The sequence below is a fragment of the Tamandua tetradactyla genome, chromosome 17 (assembly GCF_023851605.1).
Source record: "Tamandua tetradactyla isolate mTamTet1 chromosome 17, mTamTet1.pri, whole genome shotgun sequence".
Taxonomy (NCBI): Eukaryota; Metazoa; Chordata; class Mammalia; order Pilosa; family Myrmecophagidae; genus Tamandua; species Tamandua tetradactyla.
The window spans coordinates 78,216,149-78,240,112 of record NC_135343.1 but is presented as its reverse complement, the minus strand read 5'-3'; the positions used below and the strand labels follow the sequence as shown (position 1 = coordinate 78,240,112).

The window sequence follows — 23,964 nt, the reverse complement described above, 5'->3', positions numbered from 1 at the left end:
GTCTTAAATTAACCTTTCCCACTGCTTTAATCAAGTTACAACAATTTTTAGGAGACCTTACTTGGGCTTGTCCCTATTTTCCTTTATCTACATCTCAACTTGAGCCTCTGTTTCATGCGTTAAGAGGCCATTCTAGCCCCGCAGATATCATTTATCCAACCTCTTCAATAATTTCTGCTCTTGATGACATTAATATGTCACTATGATAAAATATGGTAGACCAACTTCCCGCTAATCATCTCCCTCAGTTGGTGGTTCTCCCTACCAAAGGACTTCCTACAGAAGTACTATTTGTGCTGTCTAATGCCAAAGTATACATTGTAGAGTGGTTACATCTTTCGCCCACCCCTTCCTGTAACATATACACTTTGTCTCGTGCATTAGGGGATCTCATCTCGAAGGGACAAAATCATGCCCTTCATTTGCTCAGACTTAATCTCGTAGAGATTATTTTACCACCGACTAAACAAGATTGTCAAAACTTGCTCATGCAGACAATAAAGATTGAGATGGTAATACTCCATATCAACAAATCAAAGCAGAAAAATCACATGATCATCTCGATTGATGCTGAAAAGGCATTTGACAAGATTCAACATCCTTTCCTGTTGAAAACACTTCAAAGGATAGGAATACAAGGGAACTTCCTTAAAATGATAGAGGGAATATACGAAAACCCCAAAGCTAATATCATCCTCAATGGGGAAAAATTGAAAACTTCCCCCTAAGATCAGGAACAAGACAAGGATGTCCATTATCACCACTTTTATTCAACATTGTGTTGGAAGTTCTAGCCAGAGCAATTAGACAAGAAAAAGAAATATAAGGCATCAAAATTGGAAAGGAAGAAGTAAAACTATCACTGTTTGCAGACGATATGATACTATACATCAAAAACCCGGAAAAATCTACAACAAAACTACTAGAGCTAATAAATGAGTACAGCAAAGTAGCAGGTTACAAGATCAACATTCAAAAATCTGTAGTGTTTCTATACATTAGCAATGAACAAGCTGAGGGGGAAATCAAGAAACGAATTCCATTTACAATTGCAACTAAAAGAATAAAATACTTAGGAATAAATTTAACTAAAGAGACAAAAGACCTATACAAAGAAAACTACAAAAAACTGTTAAAAGAAATCACAGAAGACCTAAATAGATGGAAGGGCATACCGTGTTCATGGATTGGAAGACTAAATACAGTTAAGATGTCAATCCTACCTAAATTGATTTACAGATTCAATGCAATACCAATCAAAATCCCAACAACTTATTTTTCGGAAATAGAAAAACCAATAAGCAAATTTATCTGGAGGGGCAGGGTGCCCCGAATTGCTAAAAGTATCTTGAGGAAAAAAAACGAAGCTGGAGGTCTCACGCTGCCGGACTTTAAGGCATATTATGAAGCCACAGTGGTCAAAACAGCATGGTATTGGCATAAAGATAGAGATATCGACCAATGGAATCGAACAGAGTGCTCAGATAAGACCCTCTCATCTATGGACATTTGATCTTTGATAAGGCAGTCAAGCCAACTCACCTGGGACAGAACAGTCTCTTCAATAAATGGTGCCTAGAGAACTGGATATCCATATGTAAAAGAATGAAAGAGGATCTGTATCTCACACCCTATACAAAAGTTAACTCAAAATGGATCAAAGATCTAAACATTAGGCCTAAGACCATAAAACAGTTAGAGGAAAATGTAGGGAGATATCTTATGAATCTTACAATTGGAGGCAGTTTTAGGGACCTTAAACCTAAAGCAAGAGCACTGAAGAAAGAAAGAAATAAATGGGAGCTCCTCAAAATTAAACACTTTTGTGCATCAAAGAACTTCATCAAGAAACTAGAAAGACAGCCTACACAATGGGAGACAATATTTGGAAACGACATATCAGATAAAGGTCTAGTATTCAGAATTTATAAAGAGATTGTTCAACTCAACAACAAAAAGACAGCCAACCCAATTAGAAAATGGGAAAAAGACTTGAACAGACACCTCTCAGAAGAGGAAATACAAATGGCCAAAAGGCACATGAAGAGATGCTCAATGTCCCTGGCCATTAGAGAAATGCAAATCAAAACCACAATGAGATATCATCTCACACCCACCAGAATGGCCATTATCAACAAAACAGAAAATGACAAGTGCTGGAGAGGATGCGGAGAAAGGCACACTTATCCACTGTTGGTGGGAATGTCAAATGGTGCAACCACTGTGGAAGGCAGTTTGGCGGTTCCTCAAAAAACTGAATATAGAATTGCCATACGGCCCAGCCATACCATCACTAGGTATCTACTCAAAGGACTTAAGGGCAAAGACACAAATGGACATTTGCACACCAATGTTTATAGCGCATTATTTACAACTGCAAAGAGATGGAAACAGCCAAAATGTCCATCAACAGACGAGTGGCTAAACAAACTGTGGTATATACATACGATGGAATATTATGCAGCTTTAAGGCAGGATAAACTTATGAAGCATGTAATAACATGGATGGACCTAGAGAACATTATGCTGAGTGAGACTAGCCAAAAACTAAAGGACAAATACTGTATGGTCCCACTGATGTGAACCGACATTAGAGAATAAACTTGGAATATGTCATTGGTAACAGAGACCATCAGGAGTTAGAAATAGGGTAAAATAATGGGTAATTGGAGCTGAAGGGATACAGACTGTGCAACAGGACTGGATACAAAAACTCAAAAATGGACAGCACAATACTACCTAATTGTAATGTAATTATGTTAAAACACTGAATGAAGCTGCATCTGAGCTATAGTTTTTTTTGTTTGTTTGTTTTGTTTTTTTATATATATATTTTTTATTTTTTATTTTTATTTTTTTCTCTATACTATCATTTTATTTCTTTTTCTGTTGTCTTGCTATTTCTTTTTCTAAATCGATGCAAATGTACTAAGAAATGATGATCATACATCTATGTGATGATATTAAGAATTACTGATTGCATATGTAGAATGGAATGATTTCTAAATGTTGTGTTAATTTTTTTAATTAAAAAAAAAGATTGAGATGGTATAATCTAGGAATGCCTACAGTGTATAATAATAGTGACTAAATGTACAAATTTAAAAAATGTTTGTGCATGAGGAAGAACAAAGGAATTCATTACTGCAGGGTGCTGAAAATAGATGGTAATATTTTAAAATTTCACCTTATGTGTGAGACTAAAGCAAAAAATGTTTATTTGGTACAAAATTTATATTCTGACTATAGCATTTTCTAATATAACTTATGTAGATAGCTTGATTGAACTCCATAAGTACTTGGAATCTTGGGTAGGACATGAGATTTTGTTGGTTTGTCCAGAGTGATGCCCTGATGAATCCCAGAGTGATTCAATCAGTGAATGGAAAAGTATTTGCCAAGTCCCCTTCAGGGAATGGTGAGAACAGGGAGAAATTCAACTTCCCCAAGTTGAATTCTTGATATACTCACAAGCAGTGTGGACAACCAAAGCTATAGGCTGAGCCCCCGTCTTGGGGTTTGTTCATATGAAGCTTAACTCCACAAAGGATAGATCAAGTCTACTTAAAATTTAGGCCTAAGAGTCACCCCCAAGAGAGCCTCTTTTGTTGCTCAGATGTGGCCTCTCTCCTCCAGCCAACACAACAAGCAAACTCACCACCTTCCCCCGTCTACATGGGACATGACTTCCAGGGGTATGGACCTTCCTGGCAACATGGGACAGAAATCCTTGAATGAGCTGAGACTCAGCATCAAAGGATTGAGAAAAACCCTAGAATGAGCTGAGACTCAGCATCAAGGAATTGAGAATATCTTCTTGACCAAAAGGGGGAAGAGTGAAATGAGATAAAGTGTCAATGGCTGAGAGATTCCAAACAGAGTCAAGAGGTTATTCTCACGCATTAAGTAGATATCACCTTGTTAACCAAGATGTAATGGGGAGGCTGGAGGGAACTGCCTGAAAATGTAGAGCTGTGTTCCAGTAGCCATGTTTCTTGATGATGACTGAACAATGATATAGCTTTCACAATGAGACTCTGTGAATGTGAAAACCTTATGTCTGATGCTCCTTTTATCTACCTTGTCCACAGATGAGTAGAACATACGGAATAAAAATAAATAATAGGGGGAACAAATGTTAAAATAAATTTAGTTTGAAATGCTAGTGATCAATGAAAGCGAGGTGTAAGGGGTATGGTAGGTATAATCTTTTTTTTCTGTTATCGTTTTATTTCTTTTTCTGTTGTCTTTTTATTTCTTTTTCTGAATTGATGCAAATGTTCTAAGAAATGATGAATATGCAACTATGTGATGATATTGAGAATTACTGATTATATATGTAGAACAGAATGATATGTTAATGTTTTTGTTTGTTGTTAATTTTTCAATTAATAAATTTAAAAATAATAATAATAATTAAAAAAACTTGCTCATGCATGACCCATCCTTTCAAAATGCTCTAGCTAATTACATACATCCTGCTCTTTTAATATTCTTAAGGATCCATGTTTCACCCTTTTTCCTGTGGGTCTTTTATATTTCGTTCTATAATGACTTCTTCCGCTATATCACACGCACTATTTTTACTGACAGCTCTAAGACTCGAAGTGCTCTCTTCTATTTTTGTTCTAAGTCCTCACAGTGGTGCCATCATTACGTGCTGCCTCAAATGTCTGCGCAGGGTAATGAGTGAACAGCCGTTATTTTAGCATTACAACTTTTTCCTGAGCCAATAAACCTTATAGTGAATACCCTCTAAGTACACAATTTGTTGTTCTCCTTCCCAAATTCCTTTCTTACTACTACTGTTGATAATAATCTTCTTGGCCTGTTTTTAACATTACAGTCTCACCTTCATCATCATTCTGCCCCCCTCTATGTGGCACATATTCAAAGTCATTTACTGCTACTGGGATTTTTACAGGAAGGGAATCATCGTGCTGACTTGGCATCCAAACAGATTTAGCCCCTTTTTGATAATCCTATAGACAATTATGCCTTTTTCCATCGATCTGCTAAGGCACTGTGCAAAACGTTTCTCACACCCCTTCACCATGTTCAGGATATCACAGCTAATTGTGCTCAATGCGCAACTGCTCCTCATTCCTTTACTTATGCCGCTGTTAACCCCCATGGCCACAATGCCAATGCACTGTGGCAAATGGATGCTATCCATTACATGCCTTTTGCCCCCTACAAGTATCTCCATGTGTGTATAGATACTTCTTCCGAATTTTTGCGTGTCTCTGCTTTAAAAGGTGAATCTACACACCACGTTATCCAGCATTTGCTTCATGCTATGTCGGCCATGGGAGTTCCACAAGCCCTTAAAACAACGTCCCCGCTTATTCCTCTTCAGCATTTCATTCCTTTTCTGCAGCATAGAATATCTTCCACACCGCTGGTATTCCATACCACCCTACAGGACAAGCTATTGTAGAATGTGCTCATGGCACTATAAAAGCTCTGCTTTTTAAGCAAATAAAAAAGGGGAGTACTACCCCTGCAGAAATTCCTAATACTATCTCTGTTCTTTTATTTACTCTTAATCATTTACAACTTTCGTCCGCCCAAGGTATTCTCCTGTTGAACTACACTTCTGCCCCCCAAAAGATCTTCCAAAATGAATGGTGTATTATAAAGAACCTCCTGGCCCTATGTGGAAAGGTCCTACGATGCTGTTAACACGGGGAAGAGGATATGCTTCTGTTTTGTGTTCCACAGGACCCGTGTGGATTCCTGCTAAGTGTGTTCTACCAGCAAAGAATGAGTTGGCATCAGGTCTACAAAATCCCATTCCCAACTTTAAGATGTCCCTGAATCAAGGTTGCCCAGCCCAGAAAAGACCTCAGTTTAAAGATCTCAGTGTCTCATCCTGTTACATGGGGAGATATCGAAGCCCTTGTTCAATCTGCTCAAGATCTTCTGAAAGAGCAAAATGTTGATCTGATGCTGGAAAATCTGTTAACAGCAGTTTTTACTAAATTGACTATGAATTCTAAGTTGTTACTTATAACTATTACTGGAGTTCTCATGCCAACCCCTGTCTCAGCTCTTTGTGATGATCAAAGCCTGTCAGAACGAATGCAGTATAATCTTTGGGCTCAATTAGCTGATATCGTTAATGCTTCTCATTTCTGAATTATGAAGGAATTAGAAATGCATACCCTTCTTGGGTCTTGTCTGATAGCAGTACGCAAGGATCCTACTTCTATCGTCAATAGTACCATTTTCTCTAATTTCCAGAAAAATCTGTCACATTTAGACTCCCTTATCTGGGGTCAGATCTCTTATAAAAAACCTACCAATGCTATTTTCCTATCCACCCCATATGTTGCTAGTCAGAATGTTACTGGTGCTCAAATCGAGACCTGTACTACTCATTGTCATTGCCCCCTGCAGCCTCTTGGAATTGTTCTATGTATACCCCTATTCTTTATGGTACTGGACACGTATGGCTACCCACTGGGTGGTGTTTAACATGAACATCTTTTACTTATAATTATATCCCAACCATTCTTTCCCATAAAAGGACTTGCCTAAGTCGTTTGAAAATCCTACTACCGCAATGATATCATTCTGCTAGTACTCACAAGACGACTGAGTGAGAGACTCATATGTTCCAAGAATTACATGACACCTCCAGTGTTTCCTTGTTGTCCCAAGAAGGATTTGTTAGTTTAACGGCTCTACTAGTAGGTGTTCCTGCTCTGATTTTCAGGAATGCAAAAACTATTAATGGACTTGCTTGCCTTTTGCCAAAAAATATTAATTAAACTTCCAATGTGATTGGCTTACTAAATAAAGAACAAAAGGAGCATAGGCAAGCCATCTTGGATAATACAGCAGCTGTTGATTATTTACTCTTGTTGCACCACCATGGTTGTCGAGATATCAGTTGCATGTGTTGCTTCAATTTGACAGATAATAGTCGTTCTATCAAACAGCAAACAGGAGATTTAGGAGACTTAAAAGAAATCAAGGTGTCTCAAGGTTTTAATTTGGGGCTTTGGAATTTCCTCACGGATGGTTATATACTTCTTGGTTAAAAAATGATGTTTATATATGGTTGTATTTTTATCATATTCTGTATCAGTCTGTGTTATTGTATTTAATGTATTCCTTCCTTCCTGACACTCTGCTGTGTCATCATTAAATTAAAAAACATTTAATGGTGTTGTGCTGAAAAAAAAACAAAAAATAAAAAGGGGAAGTATGGGGAATCCCTAAATAAGATGGTCCATCTCAACGTGGCAGTCCAGGATCCGGGACACATCCTGGACTAAAGGGGCTGCTACGGAAGAGAGGACCATATAAGTTTAGGGAAGCAGAAGTCAAATAAGGAGAAAGAGTAAACAAGTTATATAACGATAACTACGCTTGCACATGCGCATACCCTAGACTGATGTAATACCCTGAAACAATGATGTAATGTTCTACAATAAAAGCACAGCGAGTGAAGCCTTCCGTGGCAGATTCTATACTCAAAATCTGTCTGTCTTTTTCCTCTTGCTTGCGTTTCCCCACACTTGAGAATGATCCACGAGCACTTGAGAAAAAGGTGTATCCTGCTGTTGTGGGGTATAATGTTCTATAAATGTCTGTTAAGTCTAGTTCATTTATTGTTTGTTCAAATTCTCTGTTTCTTTATTGATCCTCTGTCAGGATGTTCTGTCCATTGATGAGAGTGGGGAATTGAAGTCTGCAACTATTACGGTACATGTGTCTATTTCTCTTTTCAGTGTTTGCCTTGTGTATTTTGAGCCATTATGGCTCAGTGCATACATATTCATCATTGTTATGTTTTCTTGTTGAATTGCTTTTATTTATACTTAGTGTCCTTATTTCTCTAACTGTTTTACATTTGAAGTCTAATTTATTGGATATTAGCATAGCTACTTCTGCTCTTTTCTGATTGTTATTTGTATTTCCCAACCTTTCACTTTCAACCCATGTTTATCCTTGGGTCTAAGATGCGTTTCCTGTAGACAGCATATATGGGTCCTGTTTTTTAATCCATTCTGCCAGTCTATGTTTTTTGATTGAATAATAAATGTTTTTTATTAACATTTAGTGTTATTACTGTAAGGGTAGTACTTTCTTCTACCATTTTGCCTTTTGGATTTTATACGTCATATCTAATTTTTCTTCTTTTTACCTTTATTGATTCTTCATTTCTACATTCTTCTCCACACCTCTCTCTCCTGTCTCTTCCTATCTGTCTCTAGTGCTCCCTTTAGTATTTCTTGCAGAGCCAATCTCTTGGTCACAAATTCTCTCAGTGATTTTTTTTGCCTGAAAATGTTTTAATTTCCACCTCATTTTTGAAGGACAATTTTGCCAGATATAGAATTCTTGGTTGGAAGTTTTTCTCTTTTAGTAACTTAAATATATCAAACCACTGTCTTCTCGACTCCACGGTTTCTGATGAGAAATCTACACATAGTCTTATTGGGCTTCCCTTATATGCGATGGATTGCTTTTCTCTTGCTACTTTCAAGATTCTCACTTTCTCTTTGACATCGAACATTCTTATCAGTAAGTGCCTTGGAGTATGTCTATTTGGATCTATTCTGTTTGGGGATATGCTGCACTTCTTGGATCTGTAATTTTAAGGCTTTCATATGAGTTGGGAAATTTTCAGTGATAATTTCCTCCATTAGTAGTTCCTCCTCCTTTTCCCTTCTCTTCTCCTTCTGGGACACCCACAACATGTATATTCGTGTGCTTCATGTTGTCATTCCATTCCCTGAGTCCCTGCTCAGACTTTTCCATTCTTTCCCCTATATTTTCTTTTGCTTGTCAAATTTCAGATGTTCCACCCTCCAGTTCACTAATCCTATGTTCTGTATCTTGAAATCTAACATTAAAAGTTTCCATTGTTTTTTTCATCTCTTCTACTCTGCTTTCATTCCCATAAGTTCTGTAATTTGTTTTCTCAGACTTTCAATTTCTTCTTCTTTTTGTTCATTCCATGCCTTCTTTATATCCCCCCTCAATTCACTGATTTGATTTTTGATGAGGTTTCCATGCCTGTTCAAACATTTTGAATTAATTGTTTCAACTCCTGTATCTCATTTGAATTGTTGGTTTGTTCCTTTCACTGGGCCATATCTTCAATTTTCCTAGTATGATTCATTATTTTTTGCTGGCATCTAGGCATTTAATTACCTTAATTAGTTTATTCTGGAGATTTTTTCCCTTCTTTTGTCTAGGATTTTCTTGCTGGATGACTTTATTGTCCATCTGATTTGGTTCAGCTATTCTAGACCTCTAGCTTAGGTTTTGCTCAACAGGTCAGAACTATTCAGTTCTGTTTTCTTGTTTCTTGCTCTAGCTGTATGGTGCCTTTTTCCCCGCTTAGGAGGGTCTACTTAGGTATTTTACACCTCAGACAGTTTTTCCCAGACTAAAGTGGCCTCCTCTCAGGAGGAAACAGTCACCTGAATCAGTTTTCCCTGAGGGTGATTCCCAGCAGATTGAAAGGCTTTCCTATGAAGCCTCAGGGCTCTCCGTTTTTCCTACCTGCCCAGTATGTGGCACTTGTCTGCCCGCAGGTCCCACCAGCATAAGGTGATGTGGTACCTTTAACTTCAGCAGACTCTCTCTACTGGGAGTGTGGTGGAGACAGGAGAGGTTGTAGGCTGGCTTTAATTGCTTCACTTTTCCAGACACTGGGGTCTGAACTCCTTGAGGGAGGAATTCCACCTGAGCTGCCCCCCTCCTCCTGGGGAAGGCCCAGGCTCCAAACAAACACTCAAACAAGCTTAATTCTGCCTATGCCTGGGACAGTGGAGCTGGAGAAGCCCTGCACTGTATTCGAAGAGTAGTCAAGCCATAGAAACACAGCCACAAAAAAGAGCAGGAAAAGGTTCTTCAGGTTTGCCAATCAAGAGCTGAAGTTGATGTGTTGCTTTGTGTATCTTCAGATCCTATGTGCCCCCTCCTTTCCTTCAGAACCCAAGTCCTTTCAAATATTATGTGCTATCCAATCCAAAATACCTATGTTTCTTTTTTTTCTTTTCTTTTTCTGTCAGCCCTGCCCCCTCTGCGCCGGGGCAAAAACCAGCAACCTCCACTTTGATTCAAGGTTCAGCTGAGCTGGGGGCCTATTTTTAGTAGTCAGAATTTGTGAATTAATTCCACAATTGGAGCTCAGTTGTACTCAGCCCCTGCTCCTAGTAAAGTCCCTTTCCTTTACCCTCTGGGAAGCAGCCTGTGGGGGAGAGGCGCCAGCCACTGCAGCTTGGGGAACTCACCATTCTGGGGTGGCTCACAGCCGGTCCAGCTGGTCCAGACTGGGATACGCTGTGTGTCCAGTCACTGACATGGCCCCAGCAGTTGTTCTGTCCTGTTCCTGGTTATTTAGTAGCTGCTCTGGAGGACAAACTAAATCCTACACCTCACTAAGCCACCATCTTGGCACTTCTCCACTTCATTCATTTTTGAAAAAGTTTTTGCCAAATATCCAAGTCTGAATACCCATATATGGTTTGTCAGCCGTCCCTGAAAGTAAAAATGGCACTCCATGAAAAAAGTAGCCAGTTCAGTTTTCAACTGAAACAAGTACTTTATCATGAGACAACCAATGTACTTCAGTGTGCAGCAGAAGTGCTTTGTGAGCGCTCGCCATCTTCTCACACAGAACGGTAAAAAGGCAGGTTCTCAAGGGTATGACTTAACCACATGATATTTACTGTTTCACTGAAGACATCCATAAACATAATTGGCTTCCCCCCCCCCTTTTACTACCAATCTGTGGCAGTGAAGCATAAAATGACTATTAGCGATTTGGTGCCACTACCTTGATTTAGGCTAAGAAGTTAGCAGTTTGACCCATCACTGCTTCTGCATCATATGCAAATATCAACACAGTTAAAAAGGTAAATAGTATCTCCGAATTATCATGAAGATAGTTTTGACTTCACAGACACTCTGAAACCACAGACCACACTTTGAGAGCTGCTGCTGTAGGTATTAGTAAAAGTAGGTGCTCTCACGCATTCCCTACATGCTGGCCCCTTTCAGCGCTCTCCTAAAACTTCTCCATGGGACTTTGTTTAGTGTTTAAAGAAGTACCAAAAACTTCTTTTTTATTATCTTGTCTTTAAAAATGAGGGAATGATAGCACAAGCCTCCTGTTTACAATCTGGGCAAACATAAGTATTCAAAGAGTAACACTATTTTTATTGATCATTAAAACCTCAGTGAATGTTTTAATTCCTAGGATTATCCTCTCTAAAAAGTTTCAGTACTTAATTTTAATAATAATTAGACCCTACTTCCCTGAGCAGGTCAAATGCAAAGCAACTTTTATTAACTCAATTTCAACTGGCCCCAGATTCTGTTGCCCTCAACAACACTTACCTCCAGGGTTTCTCCTGGCCCTCAGCCCACCGTTCAATCACAGCACTGGCCTCCAGACCTTGGCAAATGCCCTGCCAGTCTTCTGTTCTGTATATACTTGATTATTTGACAGAAAACATCTGTTGCTGCTAAGGATTAACAGGATGCTTCTACCTGAGGCAGTCTTTCCTAAATGTGCCTGATTGTAAGAATCAACACTCCACTCCAAAATCTCTGAAGACCAGAATAAAGGTTCATACTTTTAACAAGCACCCCAGGGGGCAGTTCAAAGGTTCAGGTAAGTTTAGGAAATGCTGCCTTAAGGATGTGAAGATACATATAAGGTGCTCTCACCCAGGAAAGTTAAAGCAGCAGTTCAGGCAACCTAATCTGACTCTGTCCAAAGAACTTAAATTTTTCCCCCTCTAGAATCTGAATAAAATTATCACTAGGTGCCTTTGGAAGTGGGCTTTAACTGGGTGTACTTCACTTTATCTCATTGATAAGTTCCTTTGCTATTACCTAATTTTCACTTTTTTTTAACTTTGTTTTCATATTATTTTTACTCATTAATAATAAAGTTTATTTTATATTGCATACTGTATATCATTTTGCCCTAACCTTTTATACCACCTGTCTACAAACTAGTTATTGCACATTTTTACTCATCTATTACCAAGAAATCACATTCTGGATCCTCTTATCTATTACCAAGAAACTCACATCCTAGATCCAGGTTATCAGCTGACAACCTTCTACTCTAGTCTGCCAGCTGCCAGAATAAAATACACCAGAAACAGAGTAGTTTTTAAAAAGGGGAATTTAATAAGTTGCTAGTTTACAGTTCTAATGCTGAGAAAATGTCCCAATTAAAACAAGTCTATAGAAATGTCCAATCTAAGGCAGCCAGGGACAGATACCTTGGTTCAAGAAGGCCGATGAAGTTCAGGGTTTCTCTCTCAAGTGAGAAGGTGCATAGTGAGCACAGTCTGGATTTCTCCCTTATCTGGAAGGGCACATGGCAGGCATGGCGTCATCTGCTAACTTTCTCTCCCGGCTTCCTGTTTCATGAAGCAGCCCAGGAGGCATTTTCCTTCTTCATCTCCAAAGCACTGGCTAGTGGACTCTCTGCTTCATGGTGCTGCAGCATTCTCTGCTCTCTCTGAGTCTCTTATTTTCCAAAATGTTTCCTCTTTTATAGGACTCCAGAAACTTATCAAGACCCACCCAAAGGGGTGGAGACATGCTGTCACCTAATCCAGCTTAACAGTCACTCTTGATTTAATCATATCTCCAGGGACATGATCTGATTACAGTTTCAAATATACAGTACTGAATAGGGTTTATTCTGCCTTCATGATATGGGATTTAAATTAAAATATGGCTTTTTTAGGGGACATACATCCTTTCTAACCAGCACACCTTCTTTGGCCTTATCAGAAACCAATTTCACTCATTCAGTTGCTTATTATTTTTCCCACAGAGTATCATATCCTGATATTGTGTGGATTCTGTTTCCCTCTCATCTCACTTAAATTGAAGGCCCAGAGATATAAGTTCTGCAATCCAAGCCTTTCTCACAAGAAGCTTCAATTAATTCTTCCTGCCTCTGCCCCCTCAACTCCTTCCCTCCAGATTATTCCAAGTCTTCTACTGGTTATAGCAAGTCCATGATCACTCTTTCAGAAGCTGAGGTTTGTGGGCAATGAAATCTGGTGCTCTTCTGACACACAGATGTCTGCCACTGAAGCAGACAGAGAAAAGCAGAAATATGAGCGTAGGAGGGATGAAAGAGAGAAAGAGAAAGACCTGCTTATCTGCTTAAGCCCCTGAATCAGCTACCTCCATGACTAGAATTTCCCCAGTATTTCTCTTTATTATAAGAGCCAATAAATTTCCTTTTGTGCTTCTGTTAAATTGGGTTTCTCTTTCTTACAACTAAAGACTCCTTATTCAGATGTGTTCTTAAATTTTACTGAAACAGAAGTATAAAGACTTGAAAAACTGTGAACTTCAATCTACTCACTATAAGCACTTTCTATCTATTCAAAAGAATGTTTAAAATAAGTGAAAAATAAAATGTTTAAAATAATGTGAAAATCAGGGCAATGCAACAGTGGCTCAGTGGCAGAATTCTCACCTACCATACTGGAGACCCAGGTTCGATTCCCAGAGCCTGTCCATGCCCACCCCTCCAGAAAAAAAAAAAAAAATCAAATGTAATTTCTCAGAATTTTTAGAGATAGCCCACTCATTACACAAGCCAAACATAACCAAGGTAGCTTGAATTCCTAGGTCAAGTGCTTCATGCTACCGCCAGGTCCTTCCTCAGTGGCTCCATACTGGCAGTAGTACATTCCACTCTATTCTCCACTCACACAATCAATCACAGATCAAGATCAATACCAACCCCGCCAAATATAATGCATGTGGATGTACTTTTGTGAAGAATGTACGTGAAAATAAAATCAAGTACATACATATTCTGAAACACAAAACATGGCAAAAAGTCTTTAATATAGAACAAATGCAGTTTGCAATAAAGAAGAAAAATTTTGTTGAAAACTACACAGTGAACATATTTCCATTTGATTAAGGAGTTAAATTCATGAACTCCATTCTCTTGTAACTTCCTCCTATGACCTTTAAGGGTAGTGATTTGTGCATGTAATTAATCATTTTTTAGGAAACCCAGTAAGAAAAAATTGACCTTTCTTTATCTCTTTCCCTTCCCTTTAGAACAACGCAGCCCACTGAATTGTCAATTACTACCGTCGGGAAGTGGTTAGCCTCAGTAGGCCTCTAGTGACTGCCTGCTCCTGTTGTTCTGGCACTTGGACTTGGAACTATTTTGAAGATTCAGACTGGAATGATATCAAAAGGGCTGATCTCCGCAGTTTTCAGATTAATAAAGTACCAGGTAAAAATACCATCTTTAATTTAGCTAACTCTCAATTAGTCCTGCTAATAAACAGAAAATTCAACATTCATTTTAAAATTCAACATTCAACATTCATCCAGTATCCATTCTGAGACTACAAAAATAAAATAAAATACAGAACCTGACCTTTCAAGGAGCCCACATTCTAGCTGTGGAGGCAGAAAGGTTTCCAAGTATAGCATAATTTAGTAAATGCTAAAATAAAAGCCATGAGAAAACACAGAGAAATGATCAAGTGGAGAAATGATCTAAAGCCATACCTATAGACATATATATCTACAGTTTACAGACAGAATAGAATGCAAAAACATAACTCTAAAAGAGGTAGATGACAGTCAGTGGTAAAGAGAAAAAAGAAGGAGAGTTGCAAAAGTCCAAGTGAGAAATGATGCTGATCCTAAAGTAGTATATTCACATATTGCCTATGGGGTAAAACTGAACTTCAGAGAAACTTTTTTCATAAAACTTAAGAGTGAATAAACTAAGACATATTAGAGGCCTGTGACTCCTGAGGGAAACTGACCCTCTTGGTAAATAGTTGGCAGGGGGATGGGGACTTATACTATCCTTAGCCCTGTGAAAATGCCAAAAGGAAAGTTTCTGGCACTAGCACTCTATAGGGTAGCATCCTCTAAAGCTGGGCATCTATTCATGGGAAATGGGAAGCCTATACCCACATCTGAGAATATGCTGTGTTACCTCCAGTGTAGTATAACTAAATATTATATTCTATAGCTGTATCCATTAGTGTCTTTCTTACAACCATATCCCCATTCCTTTGAGACTTACTTAATTCCTCTCAAGATGATCCTCATAAGTTAGCTCTCTGTCCCAAGCTATTGCACCTGTAAGTATTCTTCTTTATGATCACACACAGATGACAATTCTGCTATGATGCCTTGACCTGAGGTCGGGCTCTGTTCTAGAGCATAAAAGAAGGCCCTGTGTCAATACATTCGGGAGAACTAATATCAGTTTTGCATACAGTCAACCCCATTACCCATTATGTGGTCTGTCAGGGTCTTTTTTCTGACCCTGCTACCCAACCTTTAAACACATTAACCATATTCTTGACGAATAGGTCCCTTTTCTAACTACTTTAAGGTTTTTGTTTCTTTTGCAGTTTCCTTGAGTTCACTAATTTAAGAATCTCTCACAATTTGTTTAGCTCATTGCTGTATGCCTTGCTCATCTGTTCTGTCACTCTGGTGACGCTGTCCCAGCATTCCAGGCTATGGTTTCTGTCTCTCATCGTGAAACAGATGTTCAGACATCCACAGAAAGAAGGCCCTCTTCAGAGTCTCTATCCCTTTTTCCCAGCTCTTTAGCTGGCATCTTGATCACTGCCAGCAGCAACTCTGGGCACTGACTCGACCTCCTAATCTCAGGAATACTGCCTGCTTCTGCTATCTAGGAGATACTGTCACAGAGCTCATACATGTTCTCAGAAGGAAAGGAATAAGGGAATGAAGTACCAGAAGATACAATGCCTATTTGAAAAGCATCTCTGTTTTAACAGCAGGAGGGCCCAGCTACCTCTGAAGTACCTCAGAGGTACAGATTTAGCAAAGGTGTAGAGGAAAGATCCCTGCCGACCCTAAAGAAGCCTGCTGGTAGAAACACGCTGGTCAGGTGCGCAGAGTCTTGCAAAGCAGCCCTCCTGCTCAAGGGGATAATGAGACCCAGGTAATAGAGAGGAAACTCAGACTAACAACCAATACAATCAACTTTGGTGATCAATGGGCACTCAAGGAAAAAAAACAACACCATGAAAAAGAGCAGTCAAGATAAACATATAAAACTTCACCCCTGAGGAGAGAGAATTCATGGAAAGAATTTTTTAAATTCTAATTACAATGTGCAAAGAAATTAAATGAGATATATCTATAAAACAAGAAAAGGCTATCATGAAAGCAAAGTACAGATTTCCTACAAAGGAAAATAACTGTCAAAATAAAAAATTACATAGATGGACTGGATAGTATTAGGAATGAGGCTAGTTATCAAAATGAGTGATATGGAAGAAAAGGTCAAAGAAAAATCCCGTAATAGCAAGCAAAAGGATCAAAAGACTGAAAGCAAAGGTGAAAAGTCATAGAATATAGATCCAGGTCTCATGTAAATAGTAAAAATAAATAGGATACAAAATAAAAAGGACATAAAATAATTCATTTAAAGAACCTAATAAGTACTCAGGACAGAGGAATAACAGTAATTATGACAACTAACATTTATTAAACACTTAGCATCTGAGAGACACTGTTCTAAATATTCATTGACTCAAATAATCGTCATAATAACTCCATTAGGCAATTTTACAAATGAGAAAACTGAGGCACAGAGACGTTAAGTAACGTCCGAATTTCTAGTAATTTGTATACTCTTATCTATTTGCCGAAAGAAGGCCTACACAGAGATGGAATGTGGTGGGTTGTGTTTTTGTTTGTTTGTTTATTTTGGGGTGCATAGTCCAGGAATCAAACCCAGGTCTCCCTCATGATTGGCGAGTATTCTACCACTGAACCACCCATGCACCCTGTGGTGGGGGTTTTTCATGGATTTTTTAAAACAAAAATGTCATTTAATCTAGACACACATCTGCTTTAACCTTGCAACTAATGATTTAATTTAGGTGAGCCGTATGTCAAAAATTGATTTTTAAATTATTCAAGTCATTAGTAATTTACTTAATTCATTAGATCCAGTTTTCACTTGGTCTTTGAAAAAACATCTTATTAAACATTTTTTGAGGCATTTAAATTTAAGCAGTCATATGAAAAGGTTTTCATGAGCTTTACTTCCTTTCACTTTAATTTCCTTTTCAAAATTAAGATTTGTCTAAAACAAGGACCTAAGTAAATCATTTCTTACTTTGTCTTTTCTTTCTATGTACACAAAATCTCCATCAGCAGGCCTCTTAAGGTAGCCCCTCAATTGAAGTCTCTGTTTCTATCATCATCAGGATATCCTGCAAATGCTCCAAGACTATTTTCAAAATAATGATTTTCATTATAGTTCCTACAGTTTCTTTCCCAAGAAGAGAAAATTGAAATTCTTTAGCCTTATATAAAGCTGGCACCAGAAATGGAGGAATCTGTCTTCCAACATTATCTCGCTCCTCAGTATGAACCAGACTTGCAAGAACTCGACTGAAGTCCTCTTTATTCCCCTGTATGCACCAAACAGACTCCCCCTGTCTAAACCAACCCTTCAAGAGCTCCTTCCTACTACCCGAACTTGTAGGCAGTTTCAAGTTATGCTTAACAGGATTATTTAGTAAACCTTTACATACTTCATCCAACGTTGTTTTGGATCTCTTTATTTATTTATTTCCAATATCCTGAGTTAAAAATCTAACTCAAGAAGTATTAAAATAAGAAACATTTGGACCTAAGAGATGCATCATTTAGATGCCGGGCAGAAGCTGGGCTATACAAGAAGACACCAATCAAGCACCAGTGCTTGCAGGGATATACATTCTTAAACAAAGGTAACTTTCCCTCTAATCATAGTATAAGTATGTATTTTTTTTTAAGATAGACCTTTTATTTGGAATACATTTAAATTTACAGAAATTTTGAAAGATACTCTAAGAGAATTCCTATACACTCTTCATCCAGTTTCTCCTAATGTGTGTTGGTTTGAAAGGATGTATGTACCCTTGAAAAGCCATGTTTTAATCCTAATCCCATTTTGCAAAGGCAGTCGTTTCTTTGTGATTTAATCAAGAGTGGTTGTTATGACGGATTACCTGGAGGTGCGTCTCGACCCATTCAGGTGGGTCCTGATTAGTTTACTGGAATCCTATAAAAGAGGAAACATTTTGGAGATTCAGAGAGAGCAGCAGAGAATGCTGTAGCATGAAAAAGCAAAGAGTCCATCAACCAGCGCTTTGGAGATAAAGAAGGAAAATGCCTCCCCAGAAGTTTCATGAAACAGGAAGCCAGGAGAGAAAGCTAGTAGATGACGCCTTGTTTGCCATGTGCCCTTCCAGTCGAGAGAGAAACTGTGATTGTGTTCACCATGTGCCTTCTCACTTGAGAGAGAAACCCTGAACTTCACCAGCCTTCTTGAACCAAGTTATCTTTCCCTGGATGCCTTTGGACATTTTTATAGACTTGTTTTGATTGGGACATTTTCTCAGCCTTAGAACTGCAGACCAGCAACTTAGCAAATTCCCCTTTTTGAAAGCCATTTTGTTTCTGGTATATTGCATTCCCGCAGCTAGCAAACTAGAACATAATGTTAATTAATTATCTAACCATGATATATTTTTTTAAAACTAAGACATTAAATTGGTACATTGCTAATAACAGACTCTGTATTTCACTAGTGTTTTCATTAATGCCATTCATTTGTTCTAGAATCTCATCCAGAATCCCACATTGCATTGTCATTATGCCTCCTTAGTCTTCCCTGATCTGTGAGCTTCCTTCTTTCCTTTTTCATGACATTGACACTTTTGAAGAGTACTTATCAGGTATTTTCTAGTATATCTCTCAACTTGGGTGGTGATATTTTCTCATGGTTAGACTGATGTTAAGGGCTTTTGAGAACAGCACAGAGGTAAAATGTTCTCATCACATTCTGTTAGGGGATGGGGGGAGGTGCAGGATGACAGCCACAGACTTTTATACAGTGATGATGTTAATCTTGATAGCTTGGTTTGGTGTTTGCCATTTTTCTCCACTGTAAACTTAGTAATTTTCCCTTTCCATATTCTATTCTTTGGAAGCAAATCACTATGTCCAGTCCACACTCAAGGACAGGAGAATTAAGCTCTATATCCTGAAGGGGGACAATCTACATAAAGTATCTGGATTCTTCTATAAGGAAGATATGTCCTTTCTCCTCCATTTATTCTTTTAGTCAGCATGGATTTTTTTATATCATTTTTTTATATCAGCATGGATTTATATACATTTATTTTTTACTCTGGGTTATAATTTTGTTTTCTTATATAACTTTTAACTGTGAGTTTGCATAACTCTTTTATTGACTCTTGTATTCTCTCTCAATATTCACCATAAACCTATAATTTGAGTACTGCTGTTATTATCTGCTTTTACAGCTGAGGAAATGAGGCTTAGAGAGGTTAAAAACTTAGGTCACAGAGCTACTAAGTGGCAGGGCTGAGCTTTGGAGCCAAGCAAACAAATTCTAAAAACCTACACCTTAAATAATAACAATCTTAGTAAAACAAAAGCCATTCTCATTCTTTTCTATTCACAGCATAAATATTTGCTTATTAACAGCAACAAACAGTTGAAAGAAAAATAAAAATTGCCACCTTAGTTCCTACCTGTGTCTGCTTCATTGCCCGTTCCATTCGGCGTGTGCTTCCTCTCTCAAGTTTTGTTCGGAGGATCAAAGCTGATGTCTGAATGGCCCAGAACTTTGGTTGTGAAAGCAAACACTATTGGAAGAGGGAAAAAAAGACCACAGAAAGAAGGGATAAACTGAGTGATTCAAATCTGAGTAAGACCACATGAATTCTTCCAAATAGAATACATCTGAAGGCACTTTTGAAAATCTACTCAATAACAATAATAAAGCATGTGGTTTCCAATTTTTCTGATGAATGTGTTCATTTAAAAGCCATTATGTAATCTAATCAAACCAATTCTATGGAATAAATCACTTAAAGAAAAATTAATCAGGATCTCTCCAGATAGCTATGAATTTATATATCTCCAGATAGTATGAAGTTATTATACCATAAACTAACAAGTCTTTTTATCTCATGAGTTACAAAAAATGAGAAAAAAATAAACTTCATAAAAATACTCTTTCGCAAATTGAAAAAAAATAAAATCACCTGAACTCACAAATGAAAACAATAAGGAATATAAAAACTTTTCATTTTAAAAGCATCCTAATTCATAGCTGCAAATGCAAATCAAAGCTCAAGTACACAGAATGCTCAAGAAGTGAAATTTTTGATCACTTAAAGTTAAAGGCAAAAGATATATTTTTAATTTTTATTACAGAGAACCAATTTCTAAATGTATGAGAATGCTTTCTGGCCTTGTTAAGGGTAGGGAGTCTCCAATTTTAGTTAGATGCCTTCGTAGATGTGGAATCTTTAGGAAACTGCCTTATAACGGAACCCTGAAGTTACATACTGAAGTGTAACCCCAGAAAAAGCTGTGACTGCCACCAGTTCAGTGACTGGCATAGAAATCATCGAATAAGAGCACAAACGTGGTGAGAAATAAAGGGTCAGTGAAAATAGAGATAAATGTGTTATGATACAATTGGGACTGCTTGGTATAATGAACACAATTTAAGCTTTCTTTGATGATAACGTGGAGTCCAATACTGTCTCTGGGTGAGCATTCACGAAAATAAGTTTCAGTGATGATAACCACAAAGAAAGAGAAAAGGCTCACTTGACTGAAAGTGGATGACATCCTAGTATGCTTCTTTACCATTTCCCTATGGTTTCTAAAAGTAGATGTGGAAAACATCCTAGTTAATTAAGCTCTAATTAATCATTCAAAGCCTAGCTGCACACTAGAAGCCCCTGGGAAGCTTTTGAAGTATCAACGCCTAATCAGAGCCTGAGAGCAAAATCTAGGCAGCAGTGTTTTTAAACCACCCCCAACCCCGCCCAGGTAACTGTAAAGTGCAGCCAAGGTTACGAACTACCATGCTAAGAAAATGCAAGTATGCGTCTTTGGTCAAAACATGTTTGATTCCAAATTTTCATTAAAGGTTAACAAAAAGTCCTTCAGTGGAGCTTAAAGTATATCACAATCCCTACAAATCCTTATTATACCATGTCCAACTCACTTCACCCATTTGAATTACTTGCCTGGCCCCCACAGGCACTAGAATTTTCATCCCCTAATCGAGGACAATCCCCTTACAAAAAAAAAAAAAAGGAAAATGATGCACCAACAGGTTAAATGACTTGCTCAATTTACTCCCTCATTAGTAACAAAATGGGCCTCTAACATTTGGTCTTCTGAGCCGCAGAACAATATCTTTATATTTTTAACACTTTCTAAGTGAACATGTGCTTATTTAAATACATAAATTAATAAATGTTTGCTCCTGGAAGTGGATGATATTCCAGGGAATATAAGAAAGTAGAGTAATGTAAGAAGAGGACAAAGATAAACCTTGGGAAACTGCTATATTAAAGGGACAGAGAAAGAAGAGGTATAGGCAAAGATACACAAAGAATGGAGAAGAATCGAAGTAAGAATGGGCTCTTATGGAAGTCTGTCCATTCATTAATTCACTGAAAATTTCTTGAGCACCTATTCTGTACAAGGTACTGCACCAGGCCCCAGGGACAAAGTAGCAAACGTGACAGACAAGGTCCCTGGCCTCTTAGAACTGAACATGCCAATGCAATGTTTATTAGATAATGTTTTTCCTCTATAACTAACCTTGCAAATTAAAATACTTTTTATCTCCCTGAAATACAGCTTACAAGATTAATGTATAAGCTTACTTTTTTTAGTTTCCAGTAACTTATATCTACAAAAATAATGAACATAACATAAATAGGTGTATATGGCACAACAAAGATATGAATATGAGACAGAAGACACAAAAAATCTAACCCTTTAAAATGTGCAATACTATTTGGTAGATTATTTTTATTGCAAAATGTGTTCTAAAGCATTTTCAAAGGAATGAACTTTTCTCATTAAATAAATTGGTAAACTGATTATATTACCTATAGCAGGTCCCATCACTGCCTTCTTTTTCTCTTCATTTTATGAAAGGGATTATTATTTGTAACCTCATTATAACAGGATGGACAAGCACTGAGGAAACATTGTTGTAAACAGTGGGAAACGTCTCTAAGTCAGCCAAAGCTTGATTAGACTCCAGCTCCACCAATGATATTAGCCACGACCTTGTAAAGTTACTTGACCTTCCTGGATCTCACTTTCCTCCTTTCTAAAACAGGAATAGCAATACCCATGTCACACACTGTTGTGAAGATTAATAAGAATAGGTAAGGCTTAATGAAGCCGATATAAAAGTGCCAATGGACAAGCACATTCGCTACCCACCCCCTCCTCTCAAGCATCTCTCGTCCTATAATGCTTTCTTCCACCCTTCACAGAAAATCTCCATCTAGAGCGGGCATGGATGAAGGCACTAATCTACCGATCGCACTGATCGTCTGACTCCTGAGAGCATTCCACCACGCAGACCAGCTCAAACCACAGGCGTGTCAGAATGAAACCCCAGCTTTAATAAGGGTGTCCCAAAGTTTTGCACACTGAAGGGGGAAAATCTATTCCTCAGAAAAACAAAATCAGACTGTTTTCTCTGATGGCATGAGAACAAGAGGTTTGCCTGGGTCTTTTATGTGAAGGTCAAGCAAACCATCTTCACTAAACACTGAAAGTAAAATGAATTTCCAACAAACAGACATTTGAAAAGTAAAGAAGGAACTGACCGGATAATGATTTCATTGAAGAGTGTATTCATCTTATATCTGCTTGGCTGGGGAAAAAACACTCACAAAAGTCTTTCTGAAAGGAGGTAACAGTAGATAGGAATATATTTTATAATATACTACTACGTATGAGATAAGAATCAATGATAATATGGGACGCTAAGTAAAGTAAAAGAAAATTAAATGGCTGTTATGTTATAATGGTCTATTGACTTGTGAAGAAATTATATGATTTTTTAAATTTCAGACTAAGAATTCAACCACCAAACCCAGTGGAGAGAACATCAACCTAACCTGTTTAACCCGCAGTCCACGGCCAGCTGGTGAAGATTTCAGTTATAACCCGTACAGATGTATGGAGAGAGCTGATCCAGGGTCTTTCCCTGCGATTCCATTAGAGGGCTACTGCTCTTAACGTCTCTCAATTGAGAACCTGAGAACTGACCATCCTACTGTCTACATGGCTGGGGCTCTGTCTCACACTTCAGGCCTCAGCTTAAATGTCACCTCCTAAAAGAGTCTTTCTTGACCAACCACCCTATCTAAGGAAATACATCTCTACCTCAAGACTGTCCATCACTAAACTTAGTTATCCTGCAGGTAACACAGGGAGATGCGGCCACAGGAGAAAAACAAGAAAATCGCCCACTGTTACTCCCTCCTCCCAAGCAAAACATCATCTCTAGAATCTTTGTCATAAGGGAACTGCATTTTGTTTTGTTTTGTCTTTTAAAATCTGATTGTTGTACTTCGTCTATAGTTTATAATCTTGATTGCAGAAGCATGGTTTCAATCAGAGCTTACTTGGCACAAAAGTACAAGGAGTTTTTATAATGAAAGGGTGCTGCATTTGTCAAAGGCTTTTCCCATTTCTATTAAGATGATTAGTTAGTTGGTTTAATTCTTTACTAATAAGGTGAATTACACTGATCATTTTATGAATATTAAATTGACTTCATATTCCTGGTATAAATACTATTTGGTCATGACTTATTATCCTTTTTCTGATTGCTATTTCAAATACTTTGCCCAGTTCTGAAGTTACTTACAGTGGGATGGCAAGTCTAGACCCAGTTACTTTAACATGGCTGGAAACAAAACTCACAAATAAGTATTTACCTTAAGCCACGATTAACCTTAAATAAACAAATCTAGCAGTTAACAAAGGAGATGGTGGTGAGAAAGGAACCTTGTAAGATCTACAAATCCTAATACCCATTATTTTTTGTCACTCCTAAAAGAAGATACA

At 37.9% G+C, this 23,964-nt stretch overlaps 1 protein-coding gene across 4 annotated transcripts in view; it reads right to left on the bottom strand.

Annotated features, from left to right (window-relative positions):
- The window catches only part of TTC27 (tetratricopeptide repeat domain 27), a 312,437-nt gene that overhangs the window by 146,379 nt on the left and 142,094 nt on the right, over positions 1-23,964 (bottom strand). For all 4 annotated transcript variants that reach the window (XM_077135030.1, XM_077135029.1, XM_077135028.1 and 1 more), the window contains one exon: positions 19,590-19,703. In XM_077135030.1, the coding sequence (XP_076991145.1) occupies positions 19,590-19,703 (114 nt within the window). The remainder of the gene's footprint in view (positions 1-19,589; positions 19,704-23,964) is intronic.